The sequence below is a fragment of the Bos taurus genome, chromosome 4 (genome assembly GCF_002263795.3).
Source record: "Bos taurus isolate L1 Dominette 01449 registration number 42190680 breed Hereford chromosome 4, ARS-UCD2.0, whole genome shotgun sequence".
Lineage (NCBI taxonomy): Eukaryota > Metazoa > Chordata > Mammalia > Artiodactyla > Bovidae > Bos > Bos taurus.
This window is the reverse complement of record NC_037331.1, coordinates 67,039,837-67,057,472: the sequence shown is the minus strand read 5'-3', so window position 1 is coordinate 67,057,472 and position 17,636 is coordinate 67,039,837. Positions and strand designations below refer to the sequence as shown.

The window sequence follows — 17,636 nt, the reverse complement described above, 5'->3', positions numbered from 1 at the left end:
TACATCCACAGCCCACATCCTATCTTTTGAAGTTGGAAGTTTGTACCTAAAACACTTTTGAAATATTTTTCACAAAACTATTAACCTTCTCAAAATCCAACAGAGACCCTTCCAAAAAAAAGAGAGTAGAGAACTGAAGACTGAGGGGTTGGGAATGAGTGAGAAGTGAATCCCAGAGGAGTAAATGGGCATTCAAGAAAGACAGAGAAAAATGAGAAAGGTCAGAGTAGAATGAGAAGAAGAGAAAACATAATAGAAAGGAGCAGGAGGGAACGGACTTCGGGAGATGGGTGACTGAATCAATTTATCTCTCTTGAGACCAGCACAACACGAGGTCCGCTGGCCTGCTCTGAAGATGACTCACATGCTTACTCAGTCCTCTCTTTCTGACCCTTTCTGAGCATCTCAAAGTTCTATCTCTGTTGCCTTGAACTGACGGGGGTATATTTTATACCTTCCTTTCTAGATCAGAGGCTATTGGAAAGCAGGGAATTTGCGTTGCTTACCTTTGTACCCCCAGGGACACAGCATGCTGATTGAAACACTTAAGACATCCAATACATACTTGTACTGAATAAATGTGAATTAACGAACTAAAACATGACACACTGGCAATGCACTCAGACTCGCTCATTTCTACAAAAACCTCCAAAGGCAGGCGGGCCTTATTAAGATCTTAGGAAATTCAGAAAAACTTTTCTCCGGCCCACAAAGAAGTGCTTCGCCTTGTTTTTAATTTTAAATTTCCTCTAACTATACCACTGCTGCTGCTAAATCGCTTCAGTCGTGTCTGACTCTGTGCGACCTCATAGACGGCAGCCCACCAGGCTCCCCCATCCCTGGGATTCTCCAGGCAAGAACACTGCCACAGTAAAATGATTAAAAGTTCTTTCAAATAAATTGATTTTTTTTTTTTTTGGCATTTTCAAATGTCCCATTCATCCTTTCAGAATCTGTTAATAGAATGTGGAAAATAAACTCCCTAGATGTAGGAGTTTCTTTCTTCCTGGAACCATGACTCATAATACAAATGTTTGAAACAGTTGAAAAAAGGAAAAAGGTTTTCTTTGAAGCAGCTTCACTTCCTACATCTTACCGCGGTGACTGGTGCTTGTGATAGTAACACTTCCAATCCAAAAAGATTGGACCACGACCAAAGAAGGGCTTGAACCAGCTAATGAGGCACTCCATATTTGCAAAGACTTGCAACACATCTGGGTGGACAGGATACTACCAGGCCATAATTTTTAATAAATTAAGACCCAATAGCAAAATATTCTTTAAAGTTTACGAAAAGGCAGTGTTTGGAAATACACTAAAATTGCCCCCCATATTAATTTTATTCATTTTGTTTCAGAGAGTGACAGTTTATTCTAGCTGCAGAGAAAGCAAACACACAGTTACAACTAACTACATAAAACTAAGCTAGTTAACTTGGAATTTAAAAGAAATTAAAATTTTCTGTGTCTTTTTGTGAACTACTGTTTATCTCAGAAATGTTTTGTTGTGATATTAAGACTCATGTCCCTAAGATTTCAACAGATTTGATGCACAAAAGGGATTCAGGGGAGTGAGCTGACCATCTGTCCAGAGCTTCCTGAACTTTCAGTAAAGCGAATGAATAAAATTACATTTAATTATGCTGTCAGGGCTACATCTGAATACCCAGATGTACCAGATTTTGGATCAGCCATTTAAAATTCCATTCAAAGATTTTTGACTGTGTAACAGAACTTTAGAAAGTGATATTACACTGGATTTAATATTTTAAATGTTATCACTTATCAGATGGTGATCTAACAGGATTGGCACAAAAGGATAGAAGATAAGACTATTTCCCTTGAAATCTTTCTTTACTACCGTTAACATCCATAAGAGGGAAATGCTCATAGGCAAGAAATCCAGGAATGGGTGGGATGTGGATCTCGGGCAGATTTCTCTATATTCTCTGTACTTGGTTCTGATGTACAATTCAAAGACACTTTCCCTTAATGCTGTTTAAGCTGTCTCCCTCTCTCAGGATGTGCAGGCTCTTTCTTACTTGTCCAAATCTTACCCTATATTTTCAAGTCTGGCCACATAGCACAGTGGTTCCTACCTTGTGTTGTGGGTCAGCAGTGTGTGTGTGTGTGTGTGTGTGTGTACGCGCAGGTGTGCGTGCACACGTGTGCACGTGCTCAGTTGTGTCTGACTTTTTGCGACTCCATGGGCTATAGCCTGCCAGGCTCCTCTGCCCACAGAATTTTCCAGGCAAGAATACTGAAGTAGATTGCCATTTCCTATTCCAGGGAATCTTCCTGACCCAGGAATCATGAGTCAGCAGAGATAGGTTTTAATGTCAGATCTGCCACTTACTAGCTTTACATAGCCCTGGGCAAGATACTTAATTTCTCTAGGCCTCAGTTTTCTCATCTATAAAGTGGGAACAATAACTATTCATTCTTCATTAGGGTTGCTCTAAGGATTAAAAGAGATAATGTGTGTAAAGCATAATTTCTGGAACATAGTTAGGTCTCAAATCCAAATTCTACAAATATTTATTGAGTGCCTATTACATACAGGCACTGTGAGAGGAACAGGGGATATAATTACTACTAAATGTTAGCTATTTATTTCTTACTACCACTGTTACTACTACTACTACTATTTTATACCTGGATTATGCCAACCAACAGGGATAGCTTCCTTCTAAAAATTTACAGCATATCTACCTCAAATGTAATCCTTTAGCACTTTAGAGTGCATTGCCTGATTCCTTCTTTCATGTGTGTGCATCTGGTTACTCCAGAAGAGGACAAGTTTTTTAAACAAAGGAAAATGAATTATAGTAGGCAAATTACAGAGCAGAAGGCAGAAAATTTGGATCTTGATCCCATCTCTGCTACTATTACCTGTGTCCTCTTGGGCAAGTCATGTAAAATATTTGAGTCTCAAGCTCCTCATCTATGGATTCTAGGGTTTGGTGATGAGTATTTAACTCTGCTATGTGAATGAACATAATCTCAGTCATCAGTACCCACTTATTAAAGAAGCTAAAAGCAATGCATATGACTCAATTGGGTGGATTTAGAGTAATGATAATTTGCCTCTTCATTTACGTCAAGTGACATCAGCCTATACCACTGGGCTGCCATATTTTCATGACTTTTCTACATCAAGCAAAATTGAGTCTTTTGAAAAAAAGACTGCGTTGCCTCATTCTATTATCATTGACTATATTATCAAAGTTTTTCATTTTTTCTTACAAAAAAATATGATGAAACACAGAATCAATGCATATTTCAGGCAAAGATATATGAACAGAACTCAAATGCACCCATGAGAAGGGAAAATGTTTTGGCTTTAAATTTAAAAAAAAAAAAAAAATGACAGTCTATTGACTATGAGATCTCTTCAAATGAAGAAAAGTTGCTTTATTTTAAACTTCCATACATAGTATATGCATTTATTTTTTATCTTTAAAATGATCATTTCCCTAAAATTTCTAGTTTCAGTTCCACATGTCCACGAAATCTACCAGCATATCAGCCTCACAAGCATTAAGTCTGCCTTCCTACATGTGACTAGGGATAAAATCCAAAGCAAACACTAAGACCTCCATCTATGGATGCTCATCTCCAAGATATGCTCCACCAAGAGATGTCCCATCCCATCACCTTTCCCCTCTCTACTGGATCACTTTGTCATTATCTCCTACCTTCTTAATGACCCTGCCTGACTCCATAACTCTCCTCAGCCACCACCCCATTTCTCTGCTTCCTTTCACACACAGCTCTTCAGGATAGCTGTCTATATACTATTTTATAGTTTAGGAGCATCGTGAGGTCCAGAAAGATTACATCATTTATCTTATACAGTGATTTCCCTAAGCATGAAGAAGCATTAAGAGTACAGGCAGGTCATAAATTTTAGACTCTGATGACACCAAATGACACTTTTTGTACTAGTATTAGGACAATCTCTAAATAAAAGCCACCAGCGAATACAGGTATTTAGAGAGCAACTTACAGGTTACAAAGAGTTTTCATGTACTTTTTTTGATCTGATATTTTTAACATCTCTGTGACTTGGGTGAATTGTTTTATCTCCATCTAATCAATGAGGAAAATGAGTCCTAAGACTCAGATAACTTCTCAGGCAAAGGGGCCAAGCACAATGGCTGTGAGCTTAGACTCTGGAATGAAGCTGTCTGGATGTAACCCTTGCATCTACCAGCTGGTGTCTGCATGACTGGCAAGTAACTTTATTTCTTTCTGCTTTAGTTATCTTCTGTGTAAAGAGGCTTAAATAGGTTGTTGAGATGCTTAAATGCTTTTATATCCAATGCTTGGAAGCAATAACTGACACAGAGTAAGTTCTAAGGTTATTATTAGCCCTATTAAATGACCAGGCTTCCCTGGTGGCTCAGAGGTTAAAGCATCTGCCCGCAATGCAGGAGACCTGGGTTCCATCCCTGGGTTGGGAAGATCCCCTGGAGAAGGAAATGGCAACCCACTCCAGTATTCTTGCCTGGAGAATCCCATGAACCGAGGAGCCCGGTGGGCTACAGTCCACGGGGTCACAAAGAGTCGGACATGACTGAGCGACTTCACTTTCACTTTCATTAAATGACCAGTTGTAGACAGGCACTATACTAGTTTTATAAATAGATATGTGGAGACTCAACTACTAGTTAATCTGACCCTGATGAACTTTCTTTTTAGCTCAAAACTCTGATACTATATGATATCAAATTGTTAATATATGAAATAAAACAATTGAGTAAAATATCATATTGTCTTTTGGATCCTGTGAGACATCTGCTAAAGCAACAACTGTTGAAAGTATACAGTTTCAGTGGTTTCAGATTTAAGCTTACCTTCTTCAAGTTTCCCAGTTTCAATATAAGGAGTCAGAAATAACCGCTGTCCTGGGTCTCCTTTACGTGGACTGGAAACATGGCCTTTTCTGTACAAGGAGCGAAACAGCCCATCAGCACCAGGGCTGAGCACCAACAAGACCAGCAAAAACAGTGCCTTCCACATGGCACCAACCGTTCCCTCTGGGCCTAGAATGAAAACAATAACTTTCCACAAATGAATCCAAAGAGTAAATATTTACCAAACCCCTTTATATGCAAAACAATCATTTAGTCACTCAAAAAATACATATAAAGCTCTTTGCTAAGTACCTTGCTGCTGCTGCTGCTAAGTTGATTCAGTCGTGTCCGACTCTGTGCGACCCCATAGACGGCAGCCCACCACGCTCCCCTGTCCCTGGGATTCTCCAGGCAAGAACACTGGAGTGGGTTGTCATTCCCTTCTCCAATGCATGAAAGCGAAAAGTGAAAGTGAAGTTGCTCAGTTGTGTCCAACTCTTAGCAACCCCATGGACTGAAGCCTACCAGGCTCCTCTGTCTATGGGATTTCCCAGGCAAGAGTACTGGAGTGGGGTGCCATTGCCTTCTCTGGCTAAGTACCTTAGATAAAGCCTAAATCAGGTCAACCCAGTCCTTGCTCATCCTGAAATTAACAGTCTAATGGGATGCTATTTAAGTGATTGGCAATATAACTAGAGCAACAACTTCTATTTCTAAAACTGTGGTCTGGAAAATAAATTCTATGAAGGATTACAGAAAGCATGAAGACAAAAGGGACTTCAAACAAATCACAAAGTGAGTGGGAGGGACAGTCATCCACTCCAGGCAGAGGACTCAGAACATATTTCAGGACAGGAGAACCTAGGAAGGAAGGCCTTACCAAGGTAGAAGGTGAGTAAAAGGTGGGTGGAACTCAGTTAGGCAGGAGAAATGGGGTGGAAGTGCAAAGCTTGAGAAAAGGTGAGACCTGACTTGTCCATGGGTGTTTTGCAGGGAAATTTAAAATAATTAGAATAGATTTCTGGCCACCTTTTTATCTCTTACAAATCACTAAACTTTGCATTCAAAAACAAAAAAGAAAGAAAGAAGAGACAGAAGATCCTACAACCATTTACAGGCCCTTACCCCTATAGCAAGATGACCAGTGAACTCAAAAGTTAGACCTCACACTTTATTAATACAAAGCTTTTCAAGGATCTTCTAACCTGATGTTTGCTTGATAATAATAACATAAAAATGTGTGGTGAATTCCATAAACTTGGAAACATGTAAATTGTTTTTACAATGGGTATTTCCAATGTATTTTTAGCTGATCTGAACTTCCTGATAACTCAACCAGGAAAAGAAGGGTTATCATCATTAATCTTAGACACGGAAAATTTGACTCAAAGGAGTACCTTATCTACAGACATCAAAGCAGAGAAATCAGAACTAGTATGCAGTCAGGGCTGGGCTGAGGATAAGGTGAGTCTGATGTAGATGTAAAGTGGGACCTTATATTGTTTTTTAATTTTGAAATTTTGTCCATCAAGAATTTCTTTGTTAATTTTGATTTTTTCAAGTATTGCATTAAATATTATTTATCTTGATTACTGAGTCTTTTGGCAGTCTTAGATTTTACATCCAAGGCAGGTGCCTCAATTGCTTCTGTTAATCCTGACTCTATTAAGTAATATGATTCTTGCACCAGTGCTATTAAATGACTCTGTACTACTGCTAGTCAAATACTCTGCTCCCTCAAATTCTGGATGCAAGAGAAATATACAATATAGGCAAATACAATGCTTGCCCTGATTGTTCAGTGCCTTAATATACCAAGTCATTGATATACCTTAAAAACATACAAGGTGTTGTAATCTATTAACCACATGCTAATCACAATCCAATTTAGCATAATAGGAAAATATTGGTTTTAGCAGGTTTAGAAAGGTTTTCAGCCACATTTCTCCAATAAGATAAAAGTTTATAATTATAATTTGATTGAATACATAACCTTTGTCAAGTCTTTCATGGTTAACTTAATAGAATTCCCCAGACTTAATGTAAACAAGCCCAACCAAATAGACCATGTACTTAAGAGTGGTTTTGTCTATTTACTATAATAAAGAACAAAATGACTTTAGAAACTGAAATTAGGTTCCCAAGAAGCCCAAGTATTATGACCACTATGGCACTGATAAAAGATTTTTTTTGAATTATAAGAACTTGTTATGCCAATGTTTTAATAAAAGCTACTTTCAAGGAATGCTTGAAGTCAACAATCTTACTCTCTAACTGGTTCATGGGGAAAAAATAAATCTGTGGTATTAAAAACATATTGGAAGGAGCTCTTCCATTAAGAGGCTTTTTCCTGCAGGCAGAAACAAGGAACTAATCATACCATCTAATTTCTCAATCATTCTGCTGTAAACATCCAGCTCCCTTTAATGGAAATCATTAATATTTAAATAACCAGGGTAGTTACAACTTCTTTTGTCAGCAAATGTTGACTCAAAGATGTTAAAGAAAGAAAGGTGAAATTGGTCTTGTTTTAACTGACAAAAATCTAACACACAAAAGAAAGAGTTGGGTCAACTTAGGAGCCCTCATTAACATTTAATCAAATAACTATGAGAGTCATGGTTTCCCATGTAGGTGAATTTAAAAAACAACATACTTCATTTCACTGTTTCATTTAATGGTCAGAGTTCCTGGACTGTGCTTAGCTGTCATCTCTCCTGATGAAAATGAAAGCCATATCATGAATGGAGTATTTTTTTTCTTCACATCTTTCACTAATGTATTTTGCCTATCCTAAATTAGCCAAAATCTTTTCATTTATTGAACATGTATTGAGTCCTTTCTAAACTAGTAAACTCTGTATTGGAAGTTATTGCCTGCAGAGAGTGAAAAAATTATTAACCCTACACTCTATTATGTATCTACTTGAAGTGATATGAAAACATTGGTGCTATTTCCAGTTAAAATACATCTTACTGAAGGATACAGGCAAACCGCTCCTCTTAATAAATGTTCAGAAACAGAATAAAATATATGCAAGTACAAAACAATATTGGCAGAATCAAATATGCTAAAGGTCAAAATCTGTGATTCACTATAACGGTCTAATTGCGTGTATGTGCTAAGTCACTTCAGTCGTGTTCGACTCTATGTGACCCTATGAACTATAGCCTGCCAGGCTCCTCTGTCCACAGGGATTCTCTAGGCAAGAATACTGACATGGGTTGCCATGCCCTCCTCCAGAGGATCTTTCCGACCCAGGGATTGAATCCACATCTCTTATGTTTCCTGCACTGGCAGGCAAGTTCTTTACCACTAGCACCACCTGTGAAGCCCAAAACCTTCTTACTAAAAACCTTAAATATTACAACTGGAAATCATGTGTATAAGATACAATTTTTTTATATCAACAAAGGTATTTATCACAGTATTATTTAGAATAAACTGTCAATAATGTAAACAATTTAAGATAAGTTACTGTACATCAAAAAATGGAATCATATACAGCAATTAAAATGACTCTACTGAGAATGTTTTATAAAATATACTAAAATATTAGGTAAAAAAAAAGCAAGATATTAAATTGGGTGTATAGTATATTGTCCTTATTTAATACTCATTCATAATTTCTAAATTTTCTATAATAATTAATCTTATAATTAGAAGAAAGTCACTTTTGATTTTGCTCTTTTATCAGTGAAGCAACTGGTAGGCATGGCTTGTTCCTTATTCCTTATTACTACCTGGTTATGACCTCTTGCGTTTCCTAGGAGTAAGAGTTCTGTTTGTCCTTTTAGAATAGGTTCTGCTCTCGCTAACATTCTGTGAAGATGTGTCCTGATCTCATACTGTCATAGAACCTCAGAGACTCAAAGTCTTTGTTGAATTAAAAGGCTCTGCATTAACATGAGATGCTGTTCTAATAATAATTACTCTGATTGCACTTATATCCAGTTCTGCCTGGGGTAGAGTCCATAACAAATGTGAATATAATTGGTTCTAAGCAAATAGCTGTTGAACTGATGGGTCTAAATAATGAATCATAATATGTTAGACATACAGGAGTAGTATATGTTCATAGGTCCAATCCCTTCATCTCACAGTCTAGACAACTGGAACTAGAGAATAAAATATGTTGTAAGCTGTTGAGCAGCAAAACCAAGACTCAAAGCCAGGATTCATTTATGGCCCTAAATCTAATCAGCTTTCCACTCGCCCATCTGTGGTTGTAATTATATATATTCAAATATTTTGACTCTTATCGTCTCAATAGATAGTAATGGTCTGCTACAGTCTAAATTCCTTTTGTTAAATGTTTAAAGCATGTAGTACAAATAAATAAATATACAAATGAATAAACAGATACATGAACAAGTAAGTCTTTCCAGAGAAATTTGGGTTTTAGAAACGACTTGTACCAATCCAGGTTCTAACATGACTCATTCACTGAACCTTGGGTAGGACAATGACTTTTCTGGGTCCCAGTCAGTATGTTAAAACCAATGGTTAGATCTCCAGGAACTGTGAGAGTCAGCTGTTCAATGCAGCTATTGTTCAAAATTAGAGTATAAAAGCTTTACCATTAAATATGTTATATTAAAACATAAGTGATAAATACTCAAAACTCATCACTACTTAACTATTTTACCATGTTTACTATGTTTTCTATCATCTATGCTCTGGAGCTATATTTTTCATATTTATCTAGTTGAAAGATTATATAATGGTTTGCTACTGTGCATTTCTTTCCACCTTGGTGTTGAGCAGCATCTCGTAGCTTGAAATCAGCCATGAAGGGAGTATTTATACAATAGAAACCAGCAAACAGCACAAATCAAGGCTTCCCTGGCCACCCTATCCCAGAGAACTCTGATATTCAACATTTATTACCTGCTCATGTGAGTCTCATGTTTCTTACTTGAAAACTGAGCTGGAAACTACTTTCTATCAACTCACATCCCAGTTCCAACGGAAATGATCAGAAGAGACAAAAAGGGAAAATCCTGCCAAGCTGTCATCTGTGTGTAGAAGCAACCAGTTAATACGCTCAGATAGGCAAGGCTTTGAGAAAAGAAATCCGAGAAAGCCACCGGAAAGTGTGTGTTCTACCAGTGAAAAGAAGAATTAGAAACAAAAACTCCAGAATGAGGACAAAGAGCAAACATGTTAAGTAGCCCTAAGTCTTCTCTCCTTCCCATTTCTGCATTTTACATTATAGGTTATTCCAAAGGATAAAATTCGCTCATATAATAAATGTCATAACTGCAATTAAAATATTTATTTGGAGTCCTCTCACATATTTAATTGGAGAAGGCAATGGCACCCCACTCCAGTACTCTTGCCTGGAAAATCCCATGGGTGGAGGAGCCTGGTGGGCTGCAGTCCATGGGGTCGCTAAGAGTCAGATACGACTGAGCGACTTCACTTTCACTCTTCACTTTCATGCATTGGAGAAAGAAATGGCAACCCACTCTAGTGTTCTTGCCTGGACAATCCCAGGGACGGGGGAGCCTGGTGGGCTTCCATCTATGGGGTCGCACAGAGTTGGACACGACTAAAGCGACTTAGCAGCAGCAGCAGATATTTAACTGCCTTGAGTACCCCCAAAACAAGAAAAACATTACCCCAGACAAACAAACAAAAAACAGGACAACTAGTAACAGACGTTTCCATGAAATCTGCAATTAAAGAAAGGTACATAAAAGTGGTCCCCCTATTAAAAAGGATTCAGTCACCTCTCAAGATTATTCAGGCATATCCAAAGCATTTGAATCTTGAAGGGCTATTATGTAACCCTGAATTAAATACCAACCCAAATCCCAAATCTAGCTATTTTTTGCTAAGGATTTCCATGAAAACAAATGGTAAAAGAAAACCTTTATTTCAAAGGATACAGTATTCGTTTTCCTTGAAGCATCATTTCAATTTCTAAAATTGATATTTGAAGCACTGTTTCCCCAGAGAGGACATAGTACCTGACATACAGGGTGATGGGCAAGCTTTTGCTGAAGGGGCCCTGAGACTTACGTGCCTATCTCCTTTCCACAGGCTCCCCGTCTGGCATCAGACAGTGGTGTCTAATCTTGCTAATTGAATTAGTCATCCCTATCTCTGCCACCATATCCTTGGGCTCACAGGAAAGGGAGACAAACTCAAGTTATGTGGCAGGTAGTGAACGAAAAGAATTAGGAAGAGGAGGAAATAAAACTATCTGACACTGTAGTAGGGAGCTTTACTTTGAAATCTCATGCTAACCAGAAGGAAAATTTGAATGGAGGTAGGAAGTGAAAGTAGCCAGTGTCCCAAAACGTTAATAATAGTTTGGAAACAGGAAGGCCCCACTATGATCCAAGGCATCTTCATGATAATGATATCAGTAAAAGTCCCCAGTCATTAAATGCACTCCATGTATCAGAACTGTGATAACTACTTTATATTTTTATTTCTAATCTTTATCAGATAAGTACTATTATCTCATTTTACAGATGAGAAATTGATCCTCAGAGAACTTAAGTTACTTGCCCAGATTCACACAGGTAGTAAGTAGTACAGCAAAGAATTGAGGCCAGTACCGATCGATTTTCAAAGACCATTCAATAATTCCAATATTACTAAAGTTGTGTTAATTTCTTAGTTGTGTCTGACTCTGTGACCCCATGGACTATAGCCCGTCAGACTCCTCTGTCCATGGAATCTCCAGGCAAGAATACTGGAGTGGGTTGCCATTGCCTCCTCCAGAGGATCTTCCTGACCCAGGGATCAAACCTGGGTCTCCTGCATTGCAGGCAGATTCTTTACTGTCTGAGCCACAAGGGAAGCCCATAATACTATTAACAACATCTCCAAAATGAGCGATGTGCACCAGGATCTTATCTCCCTACTCAGGTGAGTTTGGAAATAACGTAAGAAAATAAATGTAAGAAAATAAAATTTTTGCCAGAAGGTAAATGAGGACGAGGGAACATTCTTCCCAAAGGTTTCAGAGGGAACAGGCCCCACCAACACAATGATTTTGGACTTCTAGGCTGCAGAAGTCTAAAACAAATCTGTGATGAGTTAAGCCACCCAATTTGTGGTACTTTGCTATAGCACTGCTATAAAACTAATACATGGATAGTTGGGACGACTGTGGAAGAAGCCAAGGTGGGATGAAGGAACAAATAGTAGAACTTGAACAGTTCTACTTTAAGTTAGTATTAAGCATCTGGGTGAAAATTCTGAGAGGTCAACAATAAAATGGGAAAGGGAAGATAAATGGATTTTACATTTAAGATATGTCTGGCATTCTGGCAAGCCAGGATTTCCTACAGAATCCTCTACAGAATACTGATTCAGCAAGATATTATTGGGTTTTACAAGGATAAAACTTTAGGACAATCTGGGCCAAACAAATTAAAATGGGTTTCCTGGTTATAGAATGAACGTTTCAGGGCCTCTCACTTGCTCATGGACAGCATGTGTTTTATTCACTTCATTTATATCTGTGTCACTCTTCTTAGAAAGGCCTTAGGTCTCAAGGTTTATATAAGACATACTCAGATGAGGAAACTTAATCTTAGGTTGACTAGTTTCTCAAGCACAAGGTTAATTTTTTCAAGCCCTCAACTCAACCATGAAACAGTAAAAGCTCAAATTTGAAGCCAGATCTAGATGAGTCCAAAGTCCATATACTTTTCATATTGTTATTGTTCAGTCGCTATGTCGTGTCCAACTCTTTGCAATCCCATGGACTGCAGCATGCCAGGCTTCCCTGTCCTTCACTATCTCCCAAAGTTTGCTGAAATTCATGTCCATTGATTTGGTGATGCCATTCAACCATCTCATCCTCTATCACTCCCTTCTCCTCCTGCCCTCAATCTTTCCCAGCATCAGGATCTTTTCCAATGAGTCATCTCTTCACATCAGATGGCCAAAGTATTGGAGCTTCAGCTTCAGCATTACTCCTTCCAATGAATATTCAGGGTTGATTTCATATATATCATTATGTAAATGACATAATACAACAAAATCTGCCTCCATGCAACTTTTGACAAAAAAGCAGAACTCTGGGTTAACTGGATTATCTTGGCATGCCATTGGCAAGATTCATAGGTGCTGAAATTGTGAGTGACTTAAGGGCAAGTTTATTTGCAAAAATGTGAAACTCACACTCAGAAATTGCTTCAAAATTAATTTCTAACTTCCTTCCACTTGGAAAATAATTTTAGGGGGATGGCTGAAGCCCTTAATCCTTTAAGACTCATGGCAAAATAAATGTTTTCCGCTGAGAAATTCTTTTTGCTGAAGTAAATGTACTCCTATTTTTTTAGAATGAACCTCCTTTTTGCTATCTATTACGACTAAATTTTTCATTAAAAAATCAGGATACACCATGTGGCAAATACAAGGATAAAACTAGGTATAATGGATAAGAGTATTTTGTGTGAGGATGGCCCTGGGAAATCTTTCAATGTCATCACCTTAAGCCATCAGTTGTCACTAAGGTGACAAGAAACTAACTCCTCCTTGATTCCAAAAGAGACAATGTTGTCATTGGGAGCAATCCCCATGCAAGCACTTAGATCATTTCAGTGCTTCCCTCATCTCTTCTGCACACTTTATCTCATTGGATCCTCACCATCACTCTTGAAAGGAGTTAATGCAGCTCTTTAACAGAGACTCAGGTGGATGGAGCAAATTCCCAAGGAGTGACACTCTAGTCAGTAGCAGAGCTGGGACAGACCCCCAAGTTCACTGGACTGGTCATTCATTTGATAAACAAATATATGTTAGCTCCTATGGAGTTTAGCTCTACTATATGCAAGACTCCAATGCAGGCACAGAAAACAAAAGAGACAAAGTGTCTGCCTTCATGAAGCTTCCCACATAAAGGAGACAAGAAAGAGGAAAGCTATTAAGAATATCAAAGCAGGGTAAAGGGTTAGAGAGGGATGGTGGGGGAGTGGTATTTTTAGGTTGGGTGATCGGGGAGGTCCCTCTGAGGAGGTGACATATGAGAGATCTGAAGTGACTATCTAGAGAGAAGAGAGTTTCAGGCTGGAGAATGCTGCTGTTGCTAAGTTGCTTCAATCGTGTCCAACTCTGTGCAACCCCATAGACAGCAGCCCACCAGGCTCCTCCATCCCTGGGATTCTTCAGGCAAGAGTACTGGAGTGGGTTGCCATTTCCTTCTCCAATGCATGCACTCATGCCAAGTCACTTCAGTCATGTCTGACTCTGTGCGACCCTATGGACAGAAGCCCACCAAGATCCTCTGTCCACGGGATTCTCTAGTCAAGAATACTGAAGTGGGTTGCCATTTCCTTTTCCAAGGCTGGAGAACAGTGATTGCAAAGACCCCTTAACTAGAGAAATCAGGATGGGGAGGGTGGTACAAATGGGATCAGGTATCAGATCATGCAGGGTGTTGAAGGCCAACATGTATTTGGGGGGCTCACTTCTTCCCAGCTCTGATGTTTCCATCATTGGTAAGGCTGGCCTCTGCCACCCTCTTGTTCATTCTGAGGAGGGTAGGATGAGAGGTAGAAAGATTTATCAGATAGATAAATGTGGATAAATCGGGCATGTAGGGCTCAGCTCTCCTGGTGTTTCACCAGGAAATAGTGCTTTCTGTCTCCACATGTGGGCTGTGCATGTCTGTGCAAGTCTTCTCTAGTCTGGGCTTTAGTCCACTTGCCTAGAAGTAAGAGCACCAACCCAACCCAGTCACTTTTAGTAAGAAAGGTAATATTTTACTCTCTACCTGCCTTGTTCTTTTGTCTTCTCAATTACCCCAGACCTCTGCTGCTGCTGCTAAGTTGCTTCAGTCGTGTCCGACTCTGTGCGACCCCATAGACGGCAGCCCACCAGGCTTCCCCGACCCTGGGATTCTCCAGGCAAGAACACTGGAGTGGATTGCCATTTCCTTCTCCAATGCATGAAAGTGAAAAGTGAAAGTGAAGTCGTTCAGTCCTGTCCGACTCTAGCGACCCCATGGACTGCAGCCTACCAGGCTCCTCTGTCCATGGGATTTTCCAGGCAAAAGTACTGGAGTGGGTGCCATTGCCTTCTCCGACCCCAGACCTCAGGCAACAGCAAAACATTTGCTATTTAGGCAAAGTCCAACAGAATGGAATTTGGGCTTTATGCTAAGGGTAATGGGCTGGAATTTTTTCCCACTACACCCCCGTCTCTATTATTCTGCAAACATTTCATCATATATGTGATTGAAAAAAGAAGTGGTTACTAGTATCAGCTTCACTCACATATCCAGAATTTGAAGTACCCTACAGTTTGGCTTGCCCACACCAGCCTTGGAAAGTTATGAAAATGGATGGTGAAAAATTATTTCTAAAATCAAACCATCCGAAATATCTACACATAGACAATAAAAGGGCAACAAAGTCACAACCAGACTATTCAGCAATAACAAAAGGATGCAGTTCTGAATCATCTCATTAAATATCCTAAAATCAAGTGTGATAGCATTCCAAGTGGAGACAACAGAAAAAGCCCACAGACTTGTTTATCTGGTTCTTGAGCCATGGAAACACCCCCTATTACTGCTTCTTTAGCAATTACTGAAAGCAAAACAAAACAAAACTATTTTCATTCTCTTATTTGCTGCATTCAGACTTGTCCACACCATCTTGCCAAAGTCATTAATGATGTCCATGTTTCCCACTTCGCAAAAGAAAAAAAGTTTTGGCCATTATCTCAATTGACTTCTTTGACACATTGACATTACCCCTTTGGTAAATTCTAAAATGTTCTCCTTCATGGTTCCCTCTTCTTCTGTCTTCCTTTAAATACTGGGTTTGTCAGGAATCTATTCTTGGTCCACAGCTTATCTCACTCCACACACTCTCTCCATGGTGGTCTCATCACTTTGAGTAGCACTTTCTATTGACACCACTCAAAATAATAGTTCCTCTTAAAAGCTGTGGGCTCATCTATTCAACTGCCTGCTGAACATTTTCACCTTGATGTCCCATGGGCATATTAAACTCAGCTTGTCAAAATGGAGCCTAATTTGTCTGCTAAAACAGTGAACTGAACACATTTGTTTCTGCTTCTTCATGAAACCCTGTTAAAGTGAAAAAGATACTTTTAAAGGTATAAATCCCATGCCCGCCCAAATAGAAAAAACAAAAGCAAATACAGCACATCAAATTTTGTTGTTGTTAGATGGAGTGTGGGACTCACATGTACGTGTGTGTGCGTGCATGTGTGCTTAGTATGTCCAACTCTTTGTGACCCCATGGACTGTAGCCCACCAGGCTCCTCTGTCCAGGGCATTTTCCAGGCATGAATACTGGAGTGGGTTGCCATTTCCTCCTCCAAGGGATCTTCCCGACCCAGGGATCAAACCCATATCTCCTGTATCTCCTCCGATGCACACAGATTCTTTACTACTGACCCACTGGGGAAGCCCTCACACATACACATTGCTAAATCTAAAACAGATAAACAACAAGAACCTACTGTATAGCACAGGGAACTCTGCTCCCTGTAATATCCTAAATGGGAAAAGAATTCGAAAGAGAATAGACACATTTACGTATAACTGAATCACTCTGGTGTACACCTGAAACTGATTCAATATTGTTAATCAACTATGCTCCAATATAAAATAAAAATTTTTAAAAGTGAACAAATAATTTACAGATAATGAAACCGGAATACAAATGAGAAACAAGCTAATTAATTCACATTACAAACACAAAAAGATTCAAAAATCGTACTAGATACAAAGAAGGTAAAAGTGAGGCATGGGGCTGAAAACAGAGGAATTGATGAAACTCTATAACAGCAGGTAGAGCTTCAGATGCCCTTCCCCACTCCATCAGGGGAAAGAAGAGACTTAGTCTATAGAAAAATTATTCTTTAGGAAATTAAACTAGAGAAATTCTTGTATTGGGAATATGAAACAGAAAAAATTGGGAATGAGGCACTCAATTGAAAACTAAGAGAAAGTCTACCTACTGACATACCCCAAACATGTCCCTTAACACTCAGCTTTGAGAAAACTGTCTCTGAAGCTCTCCATGTCTCCATCTCTCACCCTGTGCAGGAGACTGACGGATTCTTCTCTGGAATAAGTGAAGCATCTTAGAAAAAGGACCTATACATATGGACATGTGAGGTCCTCCAGTGAAAATTCTTGGACCCACCAATCAATTTCAGGGAATTTCTGAAAAATCCCTTCAACACAATGGAGCTTCCAACCATGAACTCAATTTCTCATACTTAATATAAACCAGACTGCAAAGAGCCACTGGACATTGGAAGAAAGCCTCTAATTAGAAAAAGAAAGAAAGAAAGAAACTAACTGAAGGAAAAAAACTGTAATGCATAGAACTGAATAGCTCTTCAAAAACAAAAAATATCTTTCAGGAGATAAGAAAAGACATTGCATTCATTAAACAATAGAATGTTATATGAAGAAGGAACAAACAGCAAGAATGTGCTCCTGAAAATTAAAACTAGGCCATAGTAATTTTAAAATTTTGATAAAAGAGTGGAACAGTAAAGTCAAAGAAATCTTGCAGAAAATACATCTAAAAGAGAAAACAGGACTTTAAAAAACAGGAGGGAAAAACAAAAAGAAAATTAAGAAATTGGTTCTGGAAGACCAATCTCTGACTAATGGAAGCTCTAGAAAAAGAAGGCAGATAAAATTCAGGGTATGAAATTACTAAAGAAATAATACAAAAACATTTAGCAGAGGTACAGACATGATTTCCAGATTTAAAGGAATCATTAGGTTCTTGGATCAAGGAACAAAAAGACATAGAAC

At 38.8% G+C, this 17,636-nt stretch overlaps 1 protein-coding gene across 6 annotated transcripts in view; it reads right to left on the bottom strand.

Annotated features, from left to right (window-relative positions):
- The window catches only part of CPVL (carboxypeptidase vitellogenic like), a 127,638-nt gene that overhangs the window by 100,138 nt on the left and 9,864 nt on the right, over positions 1-17,636 (bottom strand). For 4 of the 6 annotated variants that reach the window (XM_059885888.1, XM_059885889.1, XM_010804326.4 and 1 more), the window contains one exon: positions 4,859-5,047. In XM_059885888.1, the coding sequence (XP_059741871.1) occupies positions 4,859-5,047 (189 nt within the window). Of the gene's footprint in view, positions 1-4,858; positions 5,048-7,514; positions 8,575-8,601; positions 8,643-17,636 lie in introns of those variants that run through there. The other 2 variants (XM_059885891.1, XM_059885890.1) reach the window with 2 other exon arrangements.